The 27217-nt window shown below is 41.0% G+C and overlaps 2 protein-coding genes across 3 annotated transcripts; both read right to left on the bottom strand.

Moving 5' to 3' along the window:
- Positions 1 to 1848: 1848 nt before the first annotated feature.
- On the bottom strand, positions 1849 to 21065 carry pggt1b (protein geranylgeranyltransferase type I, beta subunit). The gene is made up of 9 exons (XM_080892942.1): positions 20908 to 21065; positions 18559 to 18677; positions 17244 to 17308; positions 16816 to 16967; positions 14980 to 15112; positions 13926 to 13971; positions 10527 to 10711; positions 9196 to 9304; positions 1849 to 5189 (listed from the first exon to the last, which is right to left on the bottom strand). The coding sequence occupies exons 1-9, from the start codon at positions 21033 to 21035 to the stop codon at positions 5023 to 5025; spliced, it is 1104 nt and encodes a 367-aa protein (XP_080749068.1). The 5' UTR covers positions 21036 to 21065; the 3' UTR covers positions 1849 to 5022.
- Positions 21066 to 21234: 169 nt separating this feature from the next.
- On the bottom strand, positions 21235 to 26914 carry ccdc112 (coiled-coil domain containing 112). 2 transcript variants are annotated; one of them, XM_080892941.1, is made up of 14 exons: positions 26853 to 26914; positions 26230 to 26357; positions 25694 to 25815; positions 25362 to 25451; positions 24324 to 24399; positions 23910 to 24036; positions 23593 to 23709; positions 23300 to 23437; positions 22688 to 22809; positions 22379 to 22505; positions 22021 to 22188; positions 21705 to 21803; positions 21446 to 21564; positions 21235 to 21331 (listed from the first exon to the last, which is right to left on the bottom strand). In XM_080892941.1, exons 1-14 carry the CDS (start codon positions 26895 to 26897, stop codon positions 21301 to 21303), a joined length of 1509 nt encoding a protein of 502 aa, XP_080749067.1. In that variant the 5' UTR covers positions 26898 to 26914; the 3' UTR covers positions 21235 to 21300. The 2 variants fall into 2 exon arrangements, with proteins under 2 accessions (XP_080749067.1, XP_080749066.1); XM_080892940.1 differs by having other exon boundaries at positions 26230 to 26360; positions 26853 to 26911.
- Between the last annotated feature and the right edge of the window lie 303 nt (positions 26915 to 27217).

Below are 27217 nucleotides of genomic sequence, written 5' to 3'. Positions count from 1 at the left end.
TTTAGTGCAAAAAGGGGACAGGGACTGACTCTGAAAGGACTAGTTGAAGATCACATTTTTGATAGTTTTGTGTTTTAAGAAATTCGTGCTTTATTTCTTTCTGTGAGTATTTATTGCAGCTAATGATTAAAGAGATTTTTATTGTCGATTGTTTGTAATTGCTGTTGCAGTTGTGGATGCTTATTGTAAATATGGCCAAAGTTTCAAATAATGTCTCTGTATACCCAGGCTTTAGACTGCTCAAAGTGTTCACTTACAGCTTTTTGGGATCTTTATGAGGCCAAACAGGCTGACAGCTCTGGTGCTTCCACTCAGAATCAAGCAGAGCTTGATGGGAAAGACAGTTGCAGCGTGGATGTTTGAGCTGCTCCCATTTGAATCTCATTCATGTTTGGAATCTTGTCCTTTCAGTGATAAAGCCAAAGTATTTGTAGGCTTAGGTTTCCTTATGAAATGATTTCTTTTTTGAAGAAACTTGCCACATAGGAGGGTCTCAGTGGCAGGGAGGCAGGGATAGGATTTATTTCCTTATTACACCTTTGTGCAGATAAAGGCATTTCAAAAGCTACAGGCTACTTGCTATATGAAATTTCAATCTGTATTTTTCATTATAAGAGGAAAAGCCTTCTTTCCCAATAAAACAAACACATGGCATGTACAGTATGTTTTTTCCCCTTTTGGTGCACATCTGGAACATAATCATTTGCATTTTCGACCAATTTTGGTAACCCCCATGGCTTTTCACCTCCAGGAATGAGTCTGTTTTTAACAAGCAAAATCAATAATTTGTGCAGATGATGCACACTGGCCCCACGGGACAAAACTAAACTGTTTTTTTTCTGAATCTGAAGCTGTTGATACTGAAGGAAAAACTTCAAGAGGGGCCAGTAGATTTGTCCACCATCTCCCAGATTACAGAGTACCTGACAGACAGGCCACAGTTTGTCAGACTGGCTTATCATCGTCTGACATGGTGACGGGCTGTCTCCATTCCTGTTCCCTTTGTGCACCTCAGATTTTGAATACAACCCTATAGAAACACTCTGACGATTCTGCAGTGGTTGGATGTACTAATGATAAGCAAGAGGAGGAGTACAGAGCACTAGTGGATGATTTTGTGTGCATTCTGTGAGGAATCACCTGCTTGTGAATGCGAATAAGACCAAAGAGATGGTGACGACGAGCACAGCTACACGACCAGTGTTGGTCCTGGGACCGATTGTCTATTTGATGGAGGTTTACCCATGCAACCATGACGGCAACAGGCTGACCTGGAAGATGAGCAGGCTCTGTTTACTAATAAAGCTGCAAACCACAGCAAAACAGACATTATCAGTCTGCTGTAGCGAGCACAGTGTACGGAGCAGGAAGGCTGGCTCTGTGATTGGCTGAAGTAACAAACCTAACCACCTCTGCTGCACGCACTGGACAGCAGCAGAGAAACTTTCTCTAACAGGCTGATTCAGCCACATGGACAGATACAGGAAGTCTTTCATAGGTCATGTGACACATCTATCTGAAAATCATGTTTTCTCATGTTAATGGTTTATTCAAACCCTGCACCCAGGAACCAGACACGCAGCAAAAAAAAGGGTGGACAGATCTATATTTAAACGTATACTTTGTTTCCTTATTTGGATTTCAAATCAGATTTTACTTTAGTGAAATATGTTGCCATTTTGAATTTTATTTTACTGCGCTATACACTATTATACCTATATTGTTATAGGTTGTATTAACCTTTATTTTTAACTTCTGTACCGAAGAAATTCTCCAGCTTTTGAGGTTAAAGTGCGACTTAGCTAAAGTGAAAAGCTGCACGAACCCACCCACAGAAAACAATTCAGACAGTTAGTACAGGTTTTATTTACCATACATACAGTTTGCACTGCCAAGCCAGAGCCAACATCATTTCATTCAAAGCTATAGACAAACAGTACATCACATGCCAACATTTGCATATCCAGTTCCTCTAACAGTCTCACTCACGTCACCGTAAACCTGGTTCTCTCTTGCACGATAGAAGTCACATATTTATAGACATTTACATGTGTATCTACACTCAATATCTCTACAAAGCATAGAAAAAATAAATTTCATTACCTTTATTCTTACATTATTCATTATTACATTATGTATATTTATTGATGGCAAAGCAGGGGTTTATGGTTTGACCACATGTTGCTGGATCTCGGAAGGAAAACAGTTTTCACTGCAGCTTAAAGCACAAAGCCGTCGTCCAACTGTTTTGGGACAGAGTGGACTGCGATGCGACCGGGGGAGAGCACAGGTGACTCTGCTGAGACAGCCTTCATCTGCAGTCACGTGGCAGAGCCATTAATCCAATCTTTCATGCTTTTTAAGAAAGTGTCCACGGGGAGCGTTAGAGTGAAAAAACAAAACACCCCAACAACAGATTCCAGTAAAAAAAAAAAAAAAAAAAATCACTTCAATCAGTCAGATCGTACAGTCTGATTGTATAAGCACATTTAACAAAAATGGGAGGAGCAAAGAGTTTAGAGAGCAGTCGTTACCCTTCCTGTAAGTTTACATGCATTTAGAGTAGATGGTTCCTTCCTCTTTATTCTCCTCCAGGAAAGAAAAATATCCTGGGCGTCTGTTGACAGAAGGAGCATCCCTAACCCAGTTTAACTATGCTGCATGTACAGAATTGCAGTATTCACAGAGCACTGACCCAAAACGACGCTGCACGAGGCACATTTCAAAGTCAAATTTGAGCGAGTGACAGGCCGAGGATGGCCTGAGGAATCTGTATAGGAAGCAGAAGTGACGTCCTAAGATGCAGATCATTAAATTTCACCGGATCTGGCTCTACAGTGGTGCAGCAGAAGTAACAGTTTTCTTTCTTACAGAGCAAAGAAAATCACAACACATTGATTCAAGAATATAATGATGACTTTAAAAAAAGAAAAAGAAAATTACTTTTTTTTTCTGAATTCAGATCCTTTCTTTACTTATCTAAGGCTTAATTCAAGAACATCTGAAAAAGATGCACTGAAACAAAATCTTAGGAAAAATGATACTATAGTAACAACGAATAGCCACAGCAAAGCCTGTCGCTTTAGGAAAAGCATGCAAACATGAACGATAATAAAGCATTGGCTAAAAAGTAGCTGTAAAACCAGGCTATATAACACTGAGGGCTTTGTTGGGAGTCGAGGAGAAGACGTCAGCCTACATTGGTTTACTTTTAATAATAGATGGCTCAAATTATTTATTTATTCACCTCTTCTTTCCTCCGTCTCCCTGGTCTGTAACCTTAACTGAAAACGAGGTCAATTTGGAGGAAAGGGAGATGATGCCAGGACCGGCTTTAGTTTAGATGGTAGGATAAAAAGAAAAAGATTGTGAGAACGGCTGTTGCATGCAGCCTACAGTGAGGGTGCAACCACTGCAGGCAGCGTTTGCTTAGACGGCGACCCCGGTATGAAAGGATGTGGCTGGGAGAAGATGATTATTTGGGAATGAGAGAACCTCAGTGAGGGCAGGAGGTGGCGGCTGTGATCAACTCAGTGTCGTGTGTCACTCTAAGGGTTGTTTTTGAAATTTAAAACTCTCTGCCTCGGGTCAGGAGTAAAAGGTTGCCTAAACGACATGTGAGTGGTGTTCCTTTGAGCACCTGTGCGGTAAACCCTACCAGCTCTGCCTCAGTGATTTAGGGGTCTGGGGTCAGATCACTGCTAAATACTTTGTGATGAACATTTTCGGTGGGGGGGGATGCAAGTAGCTCGTTGGGATAACACTTGCTTCTGTTTCCTGACACTCTGTGGTCCATTCTGCTCACGCTCATTGTTCTCTGTTGTTACCTTGCATCCTTTCTGCACTGAAAATAACTGCACTGTTCAAAGGAATACATTTCCTCAAGCTACGGTGCTATTGTCTCATCTTTTCTTACCGGTTTGAGGCTGGTTAGCGCCTTGCAGGGAGCATGCAAGCTAGCGAATGAGCACAGGTCAGGATGCAGGAGTTGTGGGGTGTTAGGATGGGGTCTGCTGCTACAACCGGGAGCTACTACCTCTGCAGGAAAGAAGGTGGTTTTCCCCTTCTTAACAAACTCCCTGGAGAGGCTCAATCTCTTTTCTGTTAGCCGTCAGAGAAAAATGCAGACAAAGAATGATATTTTCTAAAATGATTTGCCTGCAGCTAAACCCATAACCACCTTTTCCATTAATTTCACACCAGGCGCTCTTTAATTTAAATCTTGATCAGTGCACACAGCCTGCAGTGGTGAAACTGGGAGATGAGTAAACCTGGCCTGGTATCACCTTTGGGACATGAGAGCTTGAGGCTTTAAACAGGTTCACAAGCAATGTCAGGATGGAAATGCTACAAGGGCAACAAAACAAAAAGCAAAAGAAGGAAAAGGAGACTAGGCTTCGAATTCTTTAAGTCTTTGAATGAAAAGGAGACCTTAACAGATCTCACATTTAAAATTTAGAGACATTACTCAGCAATAGCATAATCTTAGCAAATAAACCTGATAAAAAGACAGTGTGGATGATCCCAGCCCTCCAGGGATCCCCCCTTAAACACTTATTACAATGTTTCTCATGTACATTTAGAGTTTTGATCCTTGGCTATGAAGATATTGTTCACAATGATGATGAGCAGCAAAGCTCAAAAGGCCATTATCTAAAAACTCAATGGAACAATGGAGGCATCAGAAATTTCAAGTTTATAGCAGCTCAAATTTGACTTTCTGGCACGTTTTTATTCCCACGAACCACAAACCGCACCGTTATTGACTACTGTGCGAATAAAAGGCAGCAAAAAACGTGAGGCGTGTGGCTCTTAACGGAAGAGTTGCACTGGATGGATTTAAAGTGAGCGTCCCAAAGTTACTGCTTTTGTAAAGAAGAGCGTTCTTCAGTCCTCACATGAGATGGCCTCTTGGTAAGTGGCCAAACCTCTTCAACAAGTCCAGTCCTCCTTGACTGGTAACTGTTCGACGTTGCTGATAACTGAAGCCATTGAGAGGGAGCGCCGCGGTTCATCCGGCTTTCAGTGCTGACGTCCGCAGGTGTCGGTGTTGTCTCTCCATGTCTGCTGCAGCTGTTGGAGGTGCTGAAAGGCTCTCTGGGTGATGTTAAGACCGGGGTGGACCTTCTTCAGATTGGGCTCTCCAATCAGGGACAGACCACAAATCCCTAAATATGCATGAAGAGGATCTGACAGAGAGGAAGAGAGATTGAAAGAGTGGAAAGAAGAAACTAGGTCAGAGATGATAACATGCATCACAGCACAAACACCTGTATGTGACAGGTCTGTAGCCTTTGCAGTACTCGTACACTGACTGATGACGCCAGAGGAAAAAAATGGAAGCCATTTTTGCTCAGTCTCTTTCTTATTGTTGAAACATGAACTCTGACCTTAACTGAGGAAAGTGAGGCCTGCAGTTCTTTAAATGATGTTCCAGGTTATTCTAGGTTACAGAGCTCTTGGAACAAATTTGCCAGGTTGGCCACTCCCAGGAAGGTTCACCACTGTTGAAAGTCGTCTCCATTTGTCTCACTGTGGTTCACTGGAGTCCAAAAGTCTTAGGAATAGCTTTATTACCCTTTGCAGACTGACAGATGCCAGAGATTTTGTTTCTCAGCTGCTCTCGAGTTTCTTTAGATTGTGCCATGTTGTGCACGTTATTCGAGATCTTTTAACCTGCTTCACTTTGTCAGACAGCTTCTATTTAAGTGATTTCTTGATTCACCAAGAATCTAGCCATAATCAGGCCTGGGAGTGGCTAGTGAAACTAAACCCAGCTTTAAAAAAAAAAAAAAACGATTTTTGTTAAGCACATTTAATTTATTATTTAACAAAAGAGGGCAGGCGGGGCAGGTTAGATAACTCGAGTACAACAAAGCCATCTTTGTCTAATACTAAAATGTGTTTGATGATCTGAAACATTTAAGTGTGACAAATATGTCAAAGAATAAGAAATGAGGAAGCAGACACATAACTAAACAGATTCAGAGTCTATACAGCACCATGAGAGCTGTTGGCATTTTTTGCACCATCATCATATTCTATCTGCAGTATCAAGGTGAGCTGGTACCGTTACTAGCTTGAAATCATATTACTGGGAGCTTTCCAATTTCATGCTCAAGTCTAATGTAAGAATTCAAGAAGACTACAACTATGAAACTTGACCGGCCTCTTAAGTAGAGGAACAAGAAGGCAAGTAAGGTCTAGTAATGAAAAATCTCTGCATGGTCTTGAGTCCCGACGTCCGTCATAAACCCCAGTTTAACCACTGGATAAGATGAACGTGCTGGATGTCCCTTTACCCATCCATATGCAGTCAATAAAACAAAAACCTCATTTCACATAAGAACCTTCCTCCATATGGTTTTCTTGCACTGAACCTTTAAGTAGATATAAATAATGCATGCAGGTCGCCTCTGTGGTCGTTTCACCTCCCCTGGGACGAGAGTAAAAGCTGCACGAGCCAGTAAATGAGCAGTAATTGAATTATAATGAAATGACAGATGATTGGACACAGACATTAGAGTCAATCAAAGCACCATTAGTGGCATCAATCAGGAGTCAACAAGGACTCAAACTAAAGGCTGAACAGAAGAGACGTCTCCATCAGTCCAAGGTTTGAGGCGGTTTGACTGATAAGGAAATTATCAATGTCCATTTAGCAAACTGTCTACTGGGGCGATCGTGGCTCAAGAGTTGGGAGTTCGCCTTGTAATTGGAAAGTTGCCGCTTCGAGCCCCGGCTTGGACAGTCTCGGTCGTTGTGTCCTTGGGCAAGACACTTCACCCGTTGCCTACTGGTGGTGGTCAGAGGGCCCGGTGGCGCCAGTGTCCGGCAGCCTCGCCTCTGTCAGTGCGCCCCAGGGTGGCTGTGGCTACAATGTAGCTTGCCATCACCAGTGTGTGAATGTGTGTGTGAATGGGTGGATGACTGGATATGTAAAGCGCTTTGGGGTCCTTAGGGACTAGTAAAGCGCTATATAAATACAGGCCATTTACCATTTACTTACCCAGAGATGCAGATGAACATTAAAGCAGAGCTGTTAGCTCTGTTTTAGTTACAAATAATGATACCTCTATCTGGCTCTTTAGCAGCTAAGTGCTAAATGTGTGGGTCCGAGCAGGTAGCACAGAGAATTGTGTGACAGACAAATAGTATCTTTAGGCACTTCGTTACTAGCAGCCTGTCACAAACGCATCATTTCTTTCCGTTTCTTTCCATTTCTTTTCCGTTTCGTTACAACTTGGCATATCTTAGCATGCTGTGCAGCGTGCTCTTAAAAAGATTGAAGAAACTGGACAAATCTGAAAGTCATGTCCTTAAGAAACAGGAAAAAAAAAATGGCAAAAACCTGACACGGGACCAGAGATGCACCTGAACCTTCAGCTGATCCATCTACTATTAACATCAGCCGTTCTTAAGGAAGGCAAACAGGGAGAGACAACAAACAGGGCTGAGGTGTGCTAAATTACACAGCCATCTGTAAAACATGGTTGATCTCTGTCATGGTTTGGCACTGCATTTTAGCCAGTGGTGTTGGGATCTTGTAAAAATTGATGGAAATATAAATACAGAAAACTCTGTTTAGATTTAGATCCACATGAAAATGACCCCAAACACACTACCAGAGTAGTAAAAGCATACCTGGATAGAAAAACCATACAATGGGGCAATATCATAGATTGGTCTCCCCAGAGCCCGAACCTCAATATTATTGAAGCAGTGCGGGATCATCTTGACAGAGAACAGAGCTTTGAATGTCCTTGAAGAAGTATTTCCAAAGACTACTTAAAGAAATGACAACAAAGCTTGCCTAACAGAGTTCAGGCTACATTGAAGAATAAATATTGTCATACCAAATATTGACTTTCATGCTCCTCAGAATTGTACAGCCTCTGTTTTCCCCTTATATCTTGCATTCCATTTTATTTTTGAATATGTTTCAATAAATCGCTGCACCCATTTCCCGTTTTCCTAGCAAAATATAAAGAAACGAAGGGTGACTCAAGACTTTTGCACAGCAGCGTATTGATCAATGCCACTTCAAAGCACTTTCTCCAACATGAATCAGCATAAGGCTGCTTTGATCACTAAGCTACGCCTTTGGGCCACGAACTGTCTCTTGTAAGTGTTATAAAAGCAGAGACACGCGTATACAATAAAGGCAGGAGCTTTCTTTGTGACAACCATTTGGTTCGTTCAAATTCTGTCACGTCACTTACAGCAAAAAAAAGTTAGCTGAAAAGACCTGTGGATTTTATTTGATTTTGTTTTTTTTAATAAACAGCTGATATTTTGTTGGTTCAATTTAATCACTTTAAACTGGAATTTCAGCCACTCTTACCCCGTGTAATCTCACATATTCCTGTTAATCAGATTGTTAAACAGTACCTGTGGACAAACTTGGGCTGTGCCAAATGTTCAAAGTATATTTGGCTTTATTTGGTGCAGATCTGCTAAACAAATACACAACACCTTCTTTTGTTCCGGGCTATTGTTGCTGTCCCATCTTCCCAAGCCAGTTCCTTCCTGTGCATGACTGCGCAGCTCAAACACGCACACACACAGAAGTCCAGCGGTATCTGTTCCCATACTGCTGCAGTCTCTTTTATTTCCTAAAACTCTCCTTTGTACATGTATATTCACACGGCTTTGTCATCACACTGTCTACCTGCCCTGTTCACCTCATTGTTCCTTCCACCCTGTCTTCCCCTGCCTTGTTCCTGTAACGTGAGGAGCCCGATCTGCTGTGTCCTTGGCTACCAACAACAACCACCTCATCAATTACACATTACAAGGGCGAGGAAGAAAGCACAAATACGGACCAGACGAGCAACTAGACCATTGAAGTTTAGGGTTACAAGAGCTCATCCGCTGATCTCAAATAAAACCGGCAACCACAGCTCCACCCTGACCTCCCTGTACCTGTGGAGGGCGTGGAAACTGTTCAGTAAGAGAGAGAGGAAAATAAAGGTATCCTAACTGCTTACATCCACCACCTCTTATCCTTGAGCTATTTAAAGCCACAGCAAAGCATAGTAACCTAAACAGAGCTTCTACAAAAATAACCTCTATGCAAACAAACAGCAAAACTGATTTTTGTAAAAACTATGGGTGGAATCCACATTAGGCTTTTGAGTAGTCGGGTACTTTTTGCACTTTACCTAATGACTACATGTACTGTGAGATGCTTACCTGGATGGCTGTCTGGCCATTTGGCGAAGCCGCCCACCAACCGATCCTGCGTGGACAGGATGAAGCTCCGGTTCTTTTCAAAGTTTGTATACTGGAACACATCTAACAGCTGGAAAATAAGGGTAATAAGAAAAAGGAAAACATCTGCAAGAGACTCTAACAAAACAAATGCACTGGTATACATTTAGAGAGCGCTGTTTATTATAAGATTAAACTGGCTCAGTACACACTCATTTCCAAAGAAGCAGAGCAGACTGTGTTTAGAGAAGTCACACACATATGACAACATTTATTTCCACAAAGGTGAAAACCAGTGATTACACACACTTGATATTCTCCCTCTATATACAGACATCAGGGGGGAAAAACATCAAACCTCAGTGTGAGCCATCTGCAAATATTTTGTTTGACTGTGAAATTTTAATCCTTCTGGCGATTGACAACAATCTACTGTTTTCTTGCACTGGGTTTGCTTTAGCACGAGTGTGTGTGTGTGTATTTAGGTCAGGCTTTTAGCCTATATGGAAGTGAAAACCAACCTATGTATTAATTACCACATGTCCCGGTGTTTTATATGCTGTGCAGGCTGAAGGACAGAAATAACATGCTGGGACTTTTTCTGTCCCCAGCCTACTTTGTGGTCAGTTTTTCCCTCAGGGGCAAAAATATTTGTCCCTCCAGTTTGTCTTCATTGTACATTCCTTCACATCCACCCTGATAATTTCAGCAACTTGCGATTGAAAAATTCAAAAACTGTGGCAAAAAAGTAGCCGGAAATGCCACGGGGACTCAACGGCACCGAGCTGTTGTAATGTAACTAGATGATTACATTTCCGTGTCCATATCAGGTGACGCTGTAGGGTTTCAGAGGGGTTTGCGGCTTACAAGCAATTAAATCCCCCAGTAGACCACGAGTTTAGACGATGTGAGATTTTCAAAAATGATTCACATTTAGTGAATGCCAATATATTCTAAAGTGTAACATCTTCTATTCTGTAATAAAGAGAAATTTCATAAACTTAACTTCTTAAAAGGTTCTATAAATGAGACAATCGACAGGCCCACATTTTTCCCAGTGTGAACATGTAGGGTAATAGCCTCTGTAGGAGGAAAAAGAGCAGCACTTCCTCACTGTGTGCTGCAATCTAAGCTTCCCTATTTAGTGTTTCGGTATCCGGTTTGGCTGTACATCCATGTTGGTGCACAGGAATCACTTCCTCTTAAACTGCTGGTATTTTAATTGCCATTTAGTGCAGCACCCAGCTTCACTTTTAATGCATGCAAAACGGTGTCTCTATATGCGTGCACGTGTCTGTCCCACTGGTCTTTACCTCCAATGTAGCTCCCACCCAAAAGGAGTAGCATGTATCTACGGGTTTGTTTGGGCGGCCGTGGAAACCGCTCTGCTGCCTCATGATGCACCAGCGCCGGATCCGGTCCAGTTCCCGCTGACTCAGTGCCTCCTCCAGTCGACCCATCAGACACAGAGAGGCTATGGCGCAGTACGTCCAGCCGCCTAGAAACACAACACAGGCTCATTAAATTTGACTAATCTGACAATGTATTCAAACTGGAAAGCAGCGCCGGTGGTTCATATGTTTTGGTGACAAACAAGATGATTGCAGGGCACGGCAATCAAAACACAGATTTTATATCTGTGTGTGGGCTCAAATAACTCACAGGCTAAACGTAAGACGAGAAGAGAAAAACCTTTAGAGATGCTTTGTTGAGGGCTGAAAAACAGAGCATCATACAGCTGGACTAATACCAGCGTGAGAGTTTTGATTGATTGATGATAAGCTGTTATCAGAGCAGCCATAAGCAATCTTCTACAATCCAGCTGTCAACTGCTTTCATTATCACAGCTGCTCTAGCTGACCTCCACACATTATGAACATCACTGCCAGCTTATCTGTGTTTGTTTGAACGTGGTAACGTGTGAAGGGGAGACACAAAGAAAAGGCGTGGTGAAGTGTTTGGGTCACGAGTGTAAATCTGCCAACATGCTACACTTGCCTATAATCAGCCATGTCTAGCTCCCTTTCTGCTTGAGGCGAAGGAAGAGGAGATAAATATAAATGTCAAACAGAACTGAGGGGAATCCTAACCATTGACTCTAACCGCAGGGTTGGGAACAATCGGCTTTATAATAAAAATAGACCCTAAAAGCAGCTTTCTGTTTGGAAAGTATAACAATATTCACACCTGAATGTAACCTTATTTCCTCCTGTGCCAACATATACACTAAAGTCCCAAAGCTTGAGCCAACTTTCATTGATTTATTTTAAATAATCTGGGGAGTATGACCTTCTTGTCATTTTACTTACTAGTGGTCTTGAGCACTAGTTCTCCAGGCTTTCCCAAAATTAGTTTCTAAGTTCATTTTTGGACTTCGGCTGCTTTTTCCACTCATTTTCAGGCAAGTCCTTTGACCGAAACATTTTCAAAAGATGTAAAAAAAAAGAGGTGGCATGAAAATGAACCAAACTCACGGGATGAACTAGTGTTACAACAGACAACTTGGCAAGGAACTAATTTTAAATTGTAAATAAAAGCACATAATTTATTCTCATTTTAGTTTAATTTAGTTTAATCTTCCAAAAATGCCAAATATAACATAAATTGACAAGGATAAAATTGTATTTTTGGACCAACAAGGTGATTCCCAAAGTGCTACTAACCCAAAATAGGAACATTGCGGCATAGTGTGCGGTTAAAATTAGGAAAAGTGGAAGATAAAAGAAGAAGTGGCTTGCCTTAAAAAAATAATAATAATAATAACTATCTACAGGAGATGAAATTAATCTGAAATTCATGTCCTTATGAAACAGGACAAAAAAAAATCTTAAGGGAGGGGGAACAGGGAGAAAGGGCTGAGCTTAGGGCTGTGCGATATGACCAAAATCTCATATCCCGATATAAGAATTCTATCATCCGATAACGATATAAATCACAAAAATTTAACATTTTCTGTAAATTCTGTGAATCTCGGGCAGCTCGACTTGCGTGAAGTGTTTCCAGCTGCGCGTCCTTTACCCGGAGTCGAGTGTTTTAACCGATGCATGAAACTATACATTTTTAGACATAAGTTGTAACGGCCGCCGTTTTCTTTGTATTTATTACACGGCGTGCTGCGGGGAAAAGCCTGTTCTAACGTTTGAGTCTAAGGTTTATTTTTTTAGCACCTGGCGGCTCATTTTTACTTCTCATCCGTAAAAAATCTGTTCTTTCACGTGATTCAGTTTATTTTGAAAAGTCTCAACAGGATCTTGAGCTTTATTGTGAAAGGTTTATGTGGAACATACACAAGCGGACACGCGAAGGTGTTACCGTCGCTGTTGCTAACGACAACACATAAAAACAGACGCTTGTCCCTCAGTAGTGTGGTTATATTATATATAAGAGAAAGAGAGAACTTTCTCTTATATTAAGAAATTAATATAGCCTCTACAGTGACCATCAGAACGATGAAAAAATATTGCCGTAAACAGTTTATTTTGCGACACCATGAAACAAACGATAGCGTAAAATGAAACGATAGATGTTTTTATATCGTCATCCAATATATATCGTTATATCGAACAGCGCTAGCTGAGCTATACTAGTGAATAACCCAGATTTGACTTCTTTGATTCAAATCATCACCGAAATGTGTGGAAGTCAGGAGAGAGGTGCAACATTGTGTCTACAGCCACCTGTAAAGCAGGGTGGAGGCTCTGTGATTTGGAGCTGCATTTCACTCACTGCTGTTGGGAATCTTGTCAACATCGGTAAAATTACAAATGTGAAAAAGCACAATCAGCTTTTGATCCACCATGCAATACCATTTGGAAAGCACCTGACTGGCAGCAAATTCATGTGTCAGCATGACAATGAGCCCAAACACACTGATAATACAGTTTAAACACGAGGGGTGACATCTATGGAATTTCTCTGAGGTCTATTTATGACAAAAATGTTGTTTTCTTACCATCTTAAGAAAACAACCATGCATGGCAAGAAAAAGGAGAAAAGTATACCCTGCACATAGTTTTTAATAATACCCCATTTTATGCATTTAACACAATTATCAGCAAAACAGTGCAAAGCAAACAGCGTGGGAGGCCTTGCTGCTGAACAAACACACTTTAGGGATGTATGGGCATCTACTCTGCATCTCTACTGATGTGTAATCAGCCTTCAGACAGAGAGTTGGCATGCTTGCAGAAGAGAGCAGAGTCTCAATGAAGGCTGTAATCACAGAGGTCGAATTTATCTCAAGGAAGGAAATCACTGAGACACACTAGAATCTGTGCCTTTGAGCGGTTTCAATTTATGCGTTCACAGCGCCTCACAAAGCTACCACAAAATGATTTCTTCACTGTGCCAAGAAGGTGACAGTAAATGTGTTACTGAGAAGTGTGTGTATTTGTGTAAGAGCATGTAGGATGAAGGCTTTTGTGCCAGAATAACACGGTTTAATTTGAGCGGGGGAGAGCTTAATGAGGGCAAGGTACTGTATCTATAGAGAGTTATTTAAATGGCTAATCCTTTAAAACACTTAGCACCATCGGGGACGTTCATACCCTTTACTGCGACACAGGCATACACACCCACAAATCCTTTGATCTGATATGAACTCACAAATCGAATCATTATTCAGAGACATTTGTGCTGCGAAATGCGATAATTTTCTTCCTCAATGTTCACTTATCTGATAACATAAACAATTAAAATAATATCAGACTCACCATGTGACTCTCGCCCAGCTCCCTGGCCAAACCCGCTGTCATAGGACTAGAAAGAGAGAGACAACGGTTCAAATGTGAGCAAGGATAAAAAAAATCACCACATCAGTCTTCTGAATATATATTTATTCACACTGACACCCAATTTAGTAAAAAGATTAAATACATTTGTGTTGCAATCTGTTTCAGTTTTTAGAAACTACCGTATATAATCTCAGTAAAATACATAAACATGCTCTGAGACAGCTCGCAGAGCTCCGACTCCTTTTTCTTTCTTTAAAAAAGCCCAGATAAGGTTACCCTGTTGTTTTAAAAGAAGCTGAAACTGTCATGAAACACGACAGTTTTCTACACATATTTATGAAAAACCGCCACCTGCTACAATAGGCAGCTCATACAAAACTCACACTAAATGACAGGCGGTACGCGGGAAAGTCAAACCATGTTTTGTCCCTGTGTATGATCTGATCACGCCTCAACAATAAGGTTTGTAAATGTAAATGGCTGCTCATAAACAGGCCCTCTGATACATAACCACCCACCACCCACTGCTTCTGGCATACTTACATTCACGAATAATTAACCTGCTAAGCAAAAAAAAAAAAAAAAAAAATTGGTATCCATCCAAAAGTATGAAGCCTGTTATCAACACACCAGTGAAACAATGATAAACTATGTAATAAAAGCCTCTTGTGCTAACTGCCAAAATTATATGAGCTTGTCCTGATACAGAATCAATTTAAGGATTTAGTGGAACCCGCATTGCTTCGAGGACTTGAGCTCTTGATAAAAATATCAGTGTGGTGCAAAAAATGTGTTTTCCCTCCTGGTCGGGAGGGGGGAAAGAACACTCTGCTACAGCTTTAAGACCACACCGCACTGCTCAGCCCCCTCCGTTTATTATAAATGAAGTATTTCTCGGCAGAGTGCCACCTACTGAAGGTGGGTGGCCTGTTCTTCTCATTCAAATGTTGCCGCGCTGTGTTGTTGTTTACAGCTGCACCCAGTTACCAGGAAGCTACATTTCATATTTTTTAATTTTTTAACATCTACTCACCAAACTTCCTCGGATGTATTCAATGGCCTTTTGGATGTCCATGCCTGACCAGTTGTCCAGCATGTAACAGATACTGGCTGCACAGTAGATAAAGCGTATATCATTCTCACTTCCTTCTGGCACTGCGTAAAAACTGGAAGAAAGAGGAAGCAGTAAAGCCGGATGAGCTACATAAACAACTGGAAATAAGCCTGCTGTCCATTCTGAAGACGAATTTGATTTTTATAAAGCTTCTCAGATAAAACTGCTAAGGCATTGTTTGTGCCGCATTAGAGAGCTGGCAGTCGCAGAGTAAACACTTATTTGTCATGTGTTTGTTCAGAGGTTGCTGACTAATGTTGCTAACTGTCGTTTTTGACCTGTTTTTTTAATCATTAGTGAGGCGGCTGTTACTTTTCTTAACACCAAGTGAACTTGTCAAAGATACTGGCAGTTGTGTTGGCTACCGTTGTCGCCCTTATGAATGGTGGGCGTGCCAAAAGTTACATGTACATTGACAATAAAAAGCTATTCTATTCTATGCTACAGAGAGCACAGATATTTTGTGGAAAAAGTAAGATGTGAGATCTAAGCTCACGATCCATCTCAGGTCGCAGGTTATTGGCTGGAAAATGACACACGTGACCTCGGCCTTGACCGAAATTTGGTTGAACACCTAGTAGGTGGTCACTGTGTGCAAGTGTCACTAAAATCGGATCAATATTCTTGGAGGACTAGTGAATCTTCTGAAAATGGAAAAACACCCACAAGTTCGATTAAATTTTGGCCGACTTATAGGAAGAGTGGATGTTTGGCAGACGTCTGGCCACGGCACTGGCTCATCGGTCATTTGACCAGATGAGCCAAAATCCTCTCGATCGCTTTGTTGCCCGTTTCGTTTTCTTCTATTCTAATTCCCGCACTGATCCAGTGATTGTTTCTGCGTTGTGGCAGCACGCCTCAAGCACAGCTATAAATAGTTACAGGGATGTGGTGACGTCACAGTTCCCACGAGCAAAGACCAATGCCAACAATAATGCCGCTTTGGGAAGGTTTATCCTGCTGTGATGGTTAGAAGAGAGTCGTTAAATTTATAGAACATATAGGCGTCAAACATAAGGCCCTGAGTCCAGAATCGGCTCAGCAAAGACTCTAATTTGGCCCACTGGATGAAAGAGGGCATAAATTTTAGACTTTTAACTGTAGTTTTGCATCTTTTTTCCACTGATAAAGATCTCTCCTATGGCCATTCATACTTCATCAAGGTAACTAAATAACAGATAAACAACTGAATGACAGAACAGATTCTTTTTTCCACCATCTACTGTAGAATTGTCTGTTTCTTGTGTTTTTACAGTGGTTTTCACACTAAACCAAAACTAAATGCATTTTCTGGAAATGAACAAAGGCTTTCTGTCTTATAATTACAGGACATTTTCGGTAGTTTTATATGTTCGTTTCTAACAATGACATCCCAGGAAGTCATGCTGACTGATTCATTTCAGCAGCATTTCTTTATCATGTAGAAACACTGAGACATAATCATCAAACTGCACTTCTTTTTAATAATAACATAAGAAAAGATATCTCAGGGAATAAATGTGCAGCTGAACCTCTTTACACAAACAGAAAGGGACGTTTCACTGATCTACCCCACTAAAGATTTGCAAGCGTTGTATTGTTTTCTTGTTGTACAATCTTTTATCAGGGTGCCTGGAGACTTGCACACAGAACTGCTACTGCAGAATCAAATGTGAGTCAGTCCGTGTTAAGGCTGCTTGTTGTCTCCACCACCTCAGGTGTATTTAAATCGAGCTGCTGAAGGAAATCAGAACGTGTATGTGTGTGCGCTCTGACCTGCCATCCTCCAGCTGCAGCGCCCTCAGACCAGCCAGACAGGCCTGCTTGTTAACCCGGCTAAGGTCATCTCCAAGTATCAGCAGTGAGCACAGCCCAGTATAGGTCATAGCTACATGGCCACTGTCATATGGATGGAGCACACCTGGGCCCTGGAGAAAACATCAGCAGGAGATATTATTTTTACCACTGAAGCTATACGGGAAGAGATTGTAGACAGAATGGTAATAGTTCTGACTACTAATCCTTCAGCTGGAGGGAAGAATAACAAAATATTTGGAGCAGGATTACCATAAATATAGAAAACAACAGAAAAATAGGGATAATAGTAGTGAAGCCGCCTCTAAGACTAATGCAAAAGAAGGTGATGCTTTAGTTTTTACAAAACATAACCTCAAAAAACATGCTGGGGTGGGCGATGGCTGTACCTTAGTGCTGTAAGGGATTCCAATATGTGATGATCCCCGAAACCCACATCGACTTAGGTTGGATTCTGAAAAAAGACAAGAGCGGAAGGAAGAGCAGATATTTAACAAAAGGTCGTCACTCCACACAGGTGAAGAAAAACTGGGACAAAGAAAGCATTACTAGATTTTTTTTTTTTAATTCTCCCGAAAAATAATAATATAAAAAGAACACTGCTGCCATCTCCTGGTTATGACAGAAACACCACTTACAGTGGACAGCATGCTCCAGCAGTTTCAACATACGATAATTAAACAGTTGTTACATGTCGCACATTTATCACCATTACATCTACAGATCATTATGCCCTGAGTGGCAGGTGCTATTCGCACTTATTGTTGAGTTTATACTTGCTCCACAACACCTTTATCATTTTTTTGATGCATAAATATAAAGATTAAATCACTCGAAACATCTGCAGTTTCATGCCAGAGATCTATTTCCATACCAATGATACATTAGGAAATCTCGAGTGCCTCCTGAGTTGTGTTTTTCACACCTAATGACAAGAAATTTAATGTGACGCCAAACATATGGCAGCAACAAAACCGAGACCAATCAGGCATGGCTACCCCTCTGTAATTTCTGTTGATGGCTTGAATAATTAACTGAATGGGCATCTAAACAGATGGCACAGACTGGCTTGTTAGAGACAAAAAAACCCAAGTCATTAAAGATTTAGAGTCCAACTTTCCCTGACGAATGAATGAATGTAACAGGGTAAGCGAGGAGAACACCTGGAAGTCGGTATTGGTTTCATAATCCAGACTTTCAAGTTCGACAGCTTTGAAGTCGACAAACACGAAGAGAAAAACCTGAAATGTATCCTGGGGTAAAAATCTTAAAAAGGCAGAAAGCTGAACTTCTCAAGAGCCCATCAATCCCACAGTAACTCAGTCTCTCTGTAATATCCTGATGATATCTTAGGGACTGACACGCACTAACCCTCACCCCCTACCAGCATCCCGTTTGCTAACAGCACCAGAGATTGATGATGAATTCCATAATTTTCAAATCTTTTTGATTTATTTTCTAGTGCAGTTCAATTTAGGTACTAAACCAGTTAAACTTAACTGTGGAATCTTACACCAAAGAAACAGGGCACAAATGTAGGCAAAGATGCAATGCCTGATTAATGCATTCAGGAACTCTGACAGCTGTATTGCTCTACCACTTAATGTTAGCCTTTGTAAAAAATAATATTCCTACTGACAATGATTTTTTTTTTGCACTGCCAACTGCTAAATAGTTATAAAAGTAGGAAAATGTGTGACTTACGATCCTCAGTAGGCAGAACCTGTAGTGAGTAGATGTACTCAATCATGACGTTCCGATCAATCACTTCTAGGGCATCCAGCACATCCAGACCAGACAGGGCGAAAAACACGATGGTCAACCTAAAAACAAGGTGAGATTTACATTCATTTTTACTTATTACAAATATATTTGTGAGAATGCAAAAAATCAGAGGCAATGTAAGATGTGGTTTATTGTAGTGGTGTGCGGATACTGAAATATCTATTCCTCCGATACCAGTTATTTATGCTCTAGAATTGATTCTCATATTAAAATATTGATATTTTAGTAATTTGGGGTAAATTTGTAGTTTATCATTAACAGGAACACAGTGGAAAGAAACAATATCATTACGATCATCTAAATTGGAACTACTTTCTCTTCCGCCTTTCATAGTCATATGCGAAATACGGCTGTATAAATGTGTGGCAGCCCCTTGGCGTGCGCACTCACAACAATGGCTCATGTGTGGACGTATTTTACCTCCACAAAAAGCCAAGACACGGTTTGCGATACATGTGGCAAGACAGTGAGGTGTTGTGGCAACACCGCTAACCTCGTCAAACACCTCAGAGTAAATCATATAAGAGAATATGACGAGCTTATGTTGAGGCGAACGGAAGAGGAGGAGAGGGACAGGCGCTGCTAGGGCGAGACAGACGTCTCTCGAACATCTTAACACTTTCAGCTCCACCTCCTGTTTTCTAGTTAGTGCCACCGTTACTAAACCATATATCACAGTAGTTCTCATTACCATCTTGTAAACCTTACCTTTCACTCTTTCTGCTATCCTGACAATCACTCCACCTTGCCTGCACTCTCTTCTTCACCTCTTATTGGACGGTTCATCGCTTTGGATGGTTGATGTCAGGTACTTATTTTTCTTCACTGTGACACCTCCTTCCCTATCATTCACACACATTTCTGCCATTTGCGCAATATCTCCAAAATTAGAAACATCCTGTCTCTAAGTGATGCTGAAAAACTAGTTCATGGATTTATTACTTCTAGGCTGGACTACTGTAATTTGTTATTATTAGGATGTCCTAAAAACTCCCTGAAAAGTCTTCAGTTGATCCAAAATGCTGCAGCACGAGATCTCACAGGGACTAGCAAGAGAGAGCATATTTCTCCTATATTGGCTTCTCTTCACTGGTTCCCTGTTAAATCCAGAATTAAATTTAAAAACCTGCTCCTCACATACAAGGTCTTGAATAATCAGGCCCCATCTTAATGACCTTACAGTACTCTATCACGCCAATAGAGCGCTTCACTCTCAGACTGCGGCCTTACTTATGGTTCCTACAGTATTTAAAAGTAAAATAGGAGGCAGAGCCTTCAGCTTTCAGGCCCCTCTTCTGTGGAGCCAGCTCCCAGTTTGGATTCTGGGGACAGACAGCCTCTCTACTTTTAAGATTAGGCTTAAAACTTTCCTTTTTGATAAAGAATATAGTTAGGGCTGGACCAGGTGACCTTGAATCCTCCCTTAGTTATGCTGCAATTGATGTAGGCTGCTGGGGGATTACCATGATGCTTCTTCAGTCATCTTTTTCACTCACTGTGCATTTATACACCTCTGCATTTAATTATTAGTTATTATTAATCTCTGTCTCTCTTCCACAGCATGTCTTTCTCTTGTCTTCATCCATTCACCCCCAACCGGTCATGGTTCTTTGTATTATTGTAGGGTCTTTACCTGACAATATAAAGCACCTCGAGGCAACTAGCTTGGCGAGCAGAATAAATAAAACTGAATTGAACTGAAATATTCCGCCTTGCTTCTGGTGACTTTCATTACTTTTTTATGGATCTCTCTCAACCACCTGCTTCGTGTTCTTACTTCAGATCACAGCCTAGTTAGCCAAGTAAGTACTAGTTAGTACTTACTTTTCATTTCATTTATTCTGCTTAAATTATGGTAAACCTCTCAGTTCGTTCTACATTAGAGACACATTTTCTTTATAGCGAAACACTAGTTTATAGTTTGTAAAGCGGCGTTTTCCGTTAATTAAATAAAAAAGTTGAAACACGTACAGTTAATATTCAAATTTACAAATTACAGTTCGCTGCAACACTTAGGTGAGACCAATTCCCTTGATGACTATGATAATAACATGACCTATCACTTAATAATAAACACCTCACTGCATTGTGTTAATACATCTGTTCATCTGCCATAACTTGGCTAAGCTGGTGCTTGCAGTTATGCTATGCTACTAGCATTAGCCTCCATTCAAAACTGCTTGTGAAGACCACCTAGCTTAGCTGCTAGTGAAGTTCTTCCACAAAACACACAAACTAGAGCATCTTTGTTCATTTCGGTGAACTGACCTGGTCGTTTCCAGCGAGGCGTATCTCTCAGGTAACACCTGAAGTGTTCGCTGAAAGAATCGTACATGTCGATCTCTTAGAAAGTCTATTTGCTCAAATTCTTCAAACTCGTTCTCCTCTTCCGCCATCTTTGCTTTCGCACCTATGAGAATCCTTTTCCGGTACGTTTAAGTTTCAAAATAAAAGCTCATACTACTTCGATGTACCTAAAGTGTAAACGGCACATCACAATAAAAATCTTTATTTTAAAAATAACAGTTTCACAGTTTAAAATTGAACTGAATTGCACCTTAAAAGTTATATGACAAATTAAAAAGGGACAATTCGGGCGGTGTATATCTTTATTTTCTTTAAAAAATAGAAAGGATTCTGAACACAATGCAGGACTCTTCATCACAGGCCTTGTCTCCAAGTGGGAACAGCTCTGTAACAAAAAGAACATTTCAGTCATTTAGAAATAAATTACTCATTATTACCAAATGTTTCTTGACAGAAACTTGAAAGATTTACAGAAAAAAGTTAAGTTTAGGAGGCAAACCTGTGAAACATTTGTAGCATTGGCCCATCTCCCGACGGTCCAACGTGTTTCAGCCGCTCCTCCCATCCCTTCGTAGGGCGGGTAAGCCTGGACGGGTCTCTGTTGACATGATTGTCCACCTGAATGTGGAAAAAAAGGACAAAACGTCAACCTTTTTCCCACACGCAGTTTAATCTTCTTATTTCAAGATTTCACAATGATGATTTTCCGATTTAGTGACTTAACTGTTACTTTTTCCACAAGAAAACAAACCTCTCACCTTCTCCTTCAACTTGGCAGCGAGTCTCCTCTGCCTTTCCTCTTGCTCTTTTTCCCTCAGCTGTTTCTCATGACGCTTTGCCTCCACCCTATGAAGATCCTGCAGAAAGGCAGAGACGAGCCTTGTATTTCTCAGTGTTTTGACATCACAACCTCGCCTGATGAAAACCGCGCTCTTATCTAGAGCAACATCCTGTTTAACACCAGAAATCTGAAAATCTGGCATTTTACAGCAGTCACTTAAGGCATCTCAGTTTAAAACACGCAAACATCGCATCTTGTGTTTCCTTGTGTCTGTAATTTTGGCATTTTTGTACCCTTTCATTAAAACGCCTGATGCTCTTTGTCGCCTCCTTTCTCCTCTCTTCTCTTTCTCTCTCTTCTTCTGCTCTCCTCCTCCTCTCTTGTTCCTCCTCTTCTACTCTCCTCAGTCGGAGCTGCTCCTCTACGGTTAGCTTCACTTCCAGCTGCCGGCGGCGCTCCTCCTAATAAAAAGTATGAATACATTATTGGTTAAAGTAAAAAGCAGTTCAGGACACAACATGCACATATTTACTCCTTGGTTTTACTCTGTATTTTCATTTTTACATTAAATGAGTGCATAACTACACAGAAGTGCTCCCTGACTAAACTAAACTACAGCGACAGTAAAATGACACCCGAGCACAAAAGCACCTTTTCCCGTTTCCTCTTTTGAATCTCTTCAGCCAGTCTTTGTTCCTCTTCCTGCTCCTCCCTCCTTTTCTTTTCTTCCCTCCATTCCTCCAGACGCCGTGCCATCTCGCTCCTCTCCTCCTCAGTCCTAAAACAAATTATATACCATGAACAAACGACACCCCCAAAAATCCATCAATCAACTGGGTGCTCATAACATGAGGTGGGATTTACAACATTGGGTTGAATTTAACCGGCATAGCTAGGAGATCAACCCGCCTGCATCATCTCCTTTTTATTTCATACTAGTGTGTCACACTCCTGGCTCACCTGTGTTGCTGGGCCTGGCTTTTGGCCTCCTTCTCCCTCCTTTTTGCCTCTTCTGTCTTCTCCTGAGTCTGTATCCTGATCTGGTGTTCCTGATGCTTGCTGGCTTTCCAGCGCTGAATAGCCTGCATGTGGCATAAAAATAAGCAGTGACATAAGAAACCACAAAATACTTAACAAGCAGCAGCACGGGTTGCAAACAATTCTTATGATGTGCTGTCTATTTAATGTTAACACATAAAGAAAATGTGAGGTAATGTTCAATCATCGCCATTTTTCCAAACGAATCGGGGGGGATATGTAGTGAAGATGAAAATCTAACTCTTTATGATTGCTTAGTTTTCAGTTAAAAACAGTGGACTGTCAGCAGAACTTCTGCGCTGATGTTTTAAGTCTCCCCTCATAATAAATTATTAAAAGCTTTTTGTAACTCTGTCTGAAAACTCAAAGGTCAAACTGGCTCACCATCAATGAAACTCAAAGGTTATTGTAGGATGAGCTAAAAGTGAAGTTCACAGGTGCTTTTTCTCCAACCTCACCTTCACGTTTGTCTAATGTGCACATATATAGATAATAGTTGGATTTCTATGCTGCTCAGACATGTTTTGTCATTACCTCTTTCTTCCTGTCCTGCAGGTAGATGAGCTCCTGATGCCATTCCTCGTGTTGCTCTATCTCCTCCATTGTTCTACCAGGCAGATACAGCTTGGCTTCTTTCCTGTAGCCCGGCTCCCCACTGTGCTTCACCCAGACCTGTGAGTCAGATTACAGACAGACAACCGCGCTGAGGTCACCAAGCTTTGGGCTGGCAGCTGCTGAGTCTGCCCGTTAGTTTAAGCAGTAGTGTTTGACCGTATGACATGATCAGCAAGTGAAAGGAAGAGAAATAACAGTAATGGTTTACTTGCTTTAAGAAAAGCTTCATGGTCATATTGGTCCCAGCCACCATAAGAGCCTCCAGTCTTCTGCAGGAAAACCTCCAGCACTCTGACTTCTGCTGGCAGGTCTCTGTCGGGTGGTTTGGTCTTATGGAAAAGAGGCAGCTATGAATTCAGGGTGCATTTTGAAATAAAGTCAACTGCCACTGTGTTGGTTAGAGAGATATTTATTTATCTTATTCTAATTCTGAGACTTCTCACTGAAACTCATCTCTCTAATATTTTACCACCTAACTGACAAACACGAGAGAAAGTTCAGAGAGGAGGAAGACGAGACAGAGACACACCCTAACAGTGGGAGCTGCGGGTAGTTTGGGATTCGTTTTGACAGCAAGGCTCCAGTTTTCAATCTTCTTCTCATAAGCGGTGATTTCCTGTCTGCATGTCCACTCTTCCTTCAAAAATTCCTCAAAGCTGAACGAAAAGCAAATCAATTTTAACAAAATATTGACATCAGTACAAAAGTTCACCCCCAGAAAATATTAAACGGTGGCTGCTCTTTCTCTCCTTTAACGTACATAAAGCTGGAATCATGTGCGAACGAATGCAACATGTACAAGTGCAATGTACCTGCTTGCTTCACTATGTTAAATATTATTACATTTTAAGTTAAAGGTAGTTTACTTTAATATGGATGACATATTTTAAAATGGATTTTAAGCCTCTACATTTAACTCAGCTTGTTTGGTTTATGCTGTTACCGTGAGCGCTGTTCCTCCTTCACGCTGTTAATAGAAATTTCCACCTCTGACATGATTTCCTTCAGTTTTTCAATCACTGAAAATCCAAGAAATGCAGAGACAATAAGAACTCTATACATATAACAATGCAGACAACTTTGTTGAGCAGTGCACTACTCAGATGCATCGAGTATTTCCTTTTCAGTCACTTTTCTCACTCAACAAGTGTTAATAGACCTCTCTGCTGAATCACACTTGTTATTAATCTCTGGCTCTCGTCCACAGCATGTCTTTCATCCTGTCTTCCTTCTCTCTCCCCAACCGGTCGCAGCAGATGGCTGCTCCTCCCTGAGCTTGGTTCTGCTGGAGGTTTCTTCCTGTTGAGAGGGAGTTTTTCCTTCCCACTGTCGCCAAAGTGCTTGCTCATAGGGGGTCACATGATTGTTTTTTTTTCTCTGTATGTATTATTGTAGGGTCTACCTTACAATATAAAGTGCCTTGAGGCGACTGTTGTTGTAATTTAGTGCTATATAAATAAAATTGAATTGAATTGAATACTCTGCAATAGTGGAAATTAAATTAAAGAGGACCTATTACATTCATTTCCATTTCCAGCTATTTACTCTTGGATCTTTACTACATCAGCTTTGCATGATTAAAAGTTCAAAATCATCCCCATTTACTTCATAGTAAGTCTCGTTTACTCTGAAATGAGCTGTTTTAGCTCCTTGTCCTTTAAGTAATATTTTTATGACTGGCTGCCAATCGAGAACAGAACGCTTAAATAGCAGCTGGAATAAGATGTCCATATTAGGGATATCCCATCTCTTTGACATCATCCAGACCCAGGAGCAGAAAAAAACAGTCTAAAGGGGAGCTTTAAGCGAGGTCTGAAGCCTGAGCTTGTGGCTCACAGGGATTTCTTGCACAAATACCAGCTATTACTAATTAAAACCCTCACTCTGTTTAATGTGAGCATTTACCAACAGTATAATATATATGACTGGAATAAGGAAAAGCAGAAATGGTCCACTTTAACATAAATGAGTAAAAACTTACACTCCGGAGTTGGTTTCACATCAGTTAGATGTCTTTGAAATTTCCTCACACCATTATGAATCTTCATGAGCTGCTTTTGAAGATTTATCTCTGAAGAAAAAAGAACAGGTTAATGAAAAGCAATATTCATCACAAAGGATGGATGCTTCTTCTAATAAATGTTTATTGCTATGCCTCCAGTTCCAGAGATTCCAGCCTCTCTGGATCTGATAATAAGTCTTCCCAGCAGGGTATTTTATACCCCACAGAAAAAATGCCGAGTGAGATGCCCCGTCACCTCGCAACATTAAAATGTCAGGTGAAAATGTTAGTATATGTAAAGAAAGACCTACTCTCAGCATTTCTTTGTCCCTCCAGCACATTCTCGTACTCTTCGATCTCTCCACTCACATCCGCCCAGCCATTCTTTCTGCACTGAGAAATCAGCGTCCTCTCTTTCTCCAACTTCTCAATCCTATGAAAAGTTCAGCGATTCATTTGATCTGTTACACATTATTACAAATAATCTGATTTCACCTTATTAGAACAATTAAAATTACAAGTAGACATGGTCAAGATGACCTGTGATTAAAATTATCTTCAGGGTTTAGAGAGAATGGTCTGAAAAAGAGGAACTATCAAGCAGTTCAGGCTGCTGGTGGTGATGTAATGGTGTGGGGCATATTTTCTTGGGACACTTTGGGACCCTTAATACCAACTGAGCATCGCTTAAATGGCACAGAGTATTATTGCTGACTGTTTCCAACTCATCTTCAGTGAATGAGAAATCAAGATAACATCGATATGAAACTTTTGACGATGTAAATAAAAATATGTGTTAGAAATTCAATTTAAACGCAGAAGAAGTGACAGCAGCAGTATTACTTACTGCCTCCTGTTCCTCTCAGCCTCCCTGAGGAACTGTGCAGTTTTCTGTGTGGCCAGTCTGTGGTCCGCACTTTGACCGCTGAGCAGGGGTGATGTGCATGGCTGCAGGACACTAGGCTCTTCCTCCCCCTGCTCATATTCAGTTAGTGTTAGTAAAACACAAGTGCTGCTCATGCCAACAACCTCAGGTGTAGATTTTTTGCATTTTCAAAAGTCCAGAAGTTCTGTCCAATAATAAATTCACAGTCTACTCAACGACATTGGCATCTGTAACCATGTTATTTATACAGCATCCATTATCGGACAGACGCAAATTTAGCAACAAAAGCTCTGAAAAACATTTCAAAAACAATGAAACTATTAATGGCGCGCGTATGTCAGAGTCCTGCATACTACTGATTAGCGCAATAAACAAATCTGTAAAATTACCAAGCAGTTTCGTCTCTTAAAGCTAACTTTGCTACCTAGCACTGACTAACGTTAGCTCTTTAGACTTTCAGATGGCCCGAAAACTGAAAGTAAAACGCGCCAAAAAGAAAACAAAACATATCATTCAAATACAGCCGCCTGACTAATGTAAGGCAGTTTAGGAATAAATGAAATAATGAGCACTATGACAGATACCGAGTAATGTTTATCATCCTCCCATGCAGTTGCTAGGGCAGCCATGTTTGGAGTGGAGTACTTCTGCAGTCACTGGTTTGTACCAGCAGAGGGCGCTGCTGTCATTAAGGGACTGTGGTATAACAAGTGACTGTAGAAGAACCGTTGACTGCACGTAGCTGTGTATGACTGTATGCATGTATATGTATATGTATATGACTGTATATAACCACGAAGAAAACCTTACACAAACATGTTTCATCCTTTCAGCCAGTGTGAAGCTGTCACATGGATACCACGCTCACTCCTTAAATGTTTTGTTATTCATAACCACAATCTTTTCCTGCCACTGCCATGTGGTTTTATTCCCAGCCTTGTAGTTTTGC

This window comes from Rhamphochromis sp. 'chilingali', assembly GCF_963969265.1.
Source record: "Rhamphochromis sp. 'chilingali' genome assembly, chromosome: 10".
Taxonomy (NCBI): Eukaryota; Metazoa; Chordata; class Actinopteri; order Cichliformes; family Cichlidae; genus Rhamphochromis; species Rhamphochromis sp. 'chilingali'.
The sequence above is the reverse complement of the archived record's forward strand: the minus strand, read 5'-3'. Positions and strand labels throughout refer to the sequence as shown.

What these genes read in the sequence shown, in the direction of transcription:
- pggt1b (XM_080892942.1), bottom strand. Translation starts at nt 21,035, where the DNA reads ATGGCGGAAGAGGAGAACGAGTTTGAAGAATTTGAGCAAATAGACTTT. An exon ending in CTGCAGCTGGAGGATGGCAG is followed by an intron (nt 15,113 to 16,815) that starts GTCAGAGCGCAC and finishes TCTTTCTTCCAG; the next exon opens with TTTTTACGCAGTGCCAGAAG. An exon ending in AATACATCCGAGGAAGTTTG is followed by an intron (nt 13,972 to 14,979) that starts GTGAGTAGATGT and finishes CTCTCTTTCTAG; the next exon opens with TCCTATGACAGCGGGTTTGG.
- ccdc112 (XM_080892940.1), bottom strand. Translation starts at nt 26,897, where the DNA reads ATGGCTGCCCTAGCAACTGCATGGGAGGATGATAAACATTACTCG. An exon ending in TGTGAAACCAACTCCGGAGT is followed by an intron (nt 24,400 to 25,361) that starts GTAAGTTTTTAC and finishes TTGGATTTTCAG; the next exon opens with TGATTGAAAAACTGAAGGAA. An exon ending in TCAGGCGTTTTAATGAAAGG is followed by an intron (nt 21,804 to 22,020) that starts GTACAAAAATGC and finishes GCCTTTCTGCAG; the next exon opens with GATCTTCATAGGGTGGAGGC.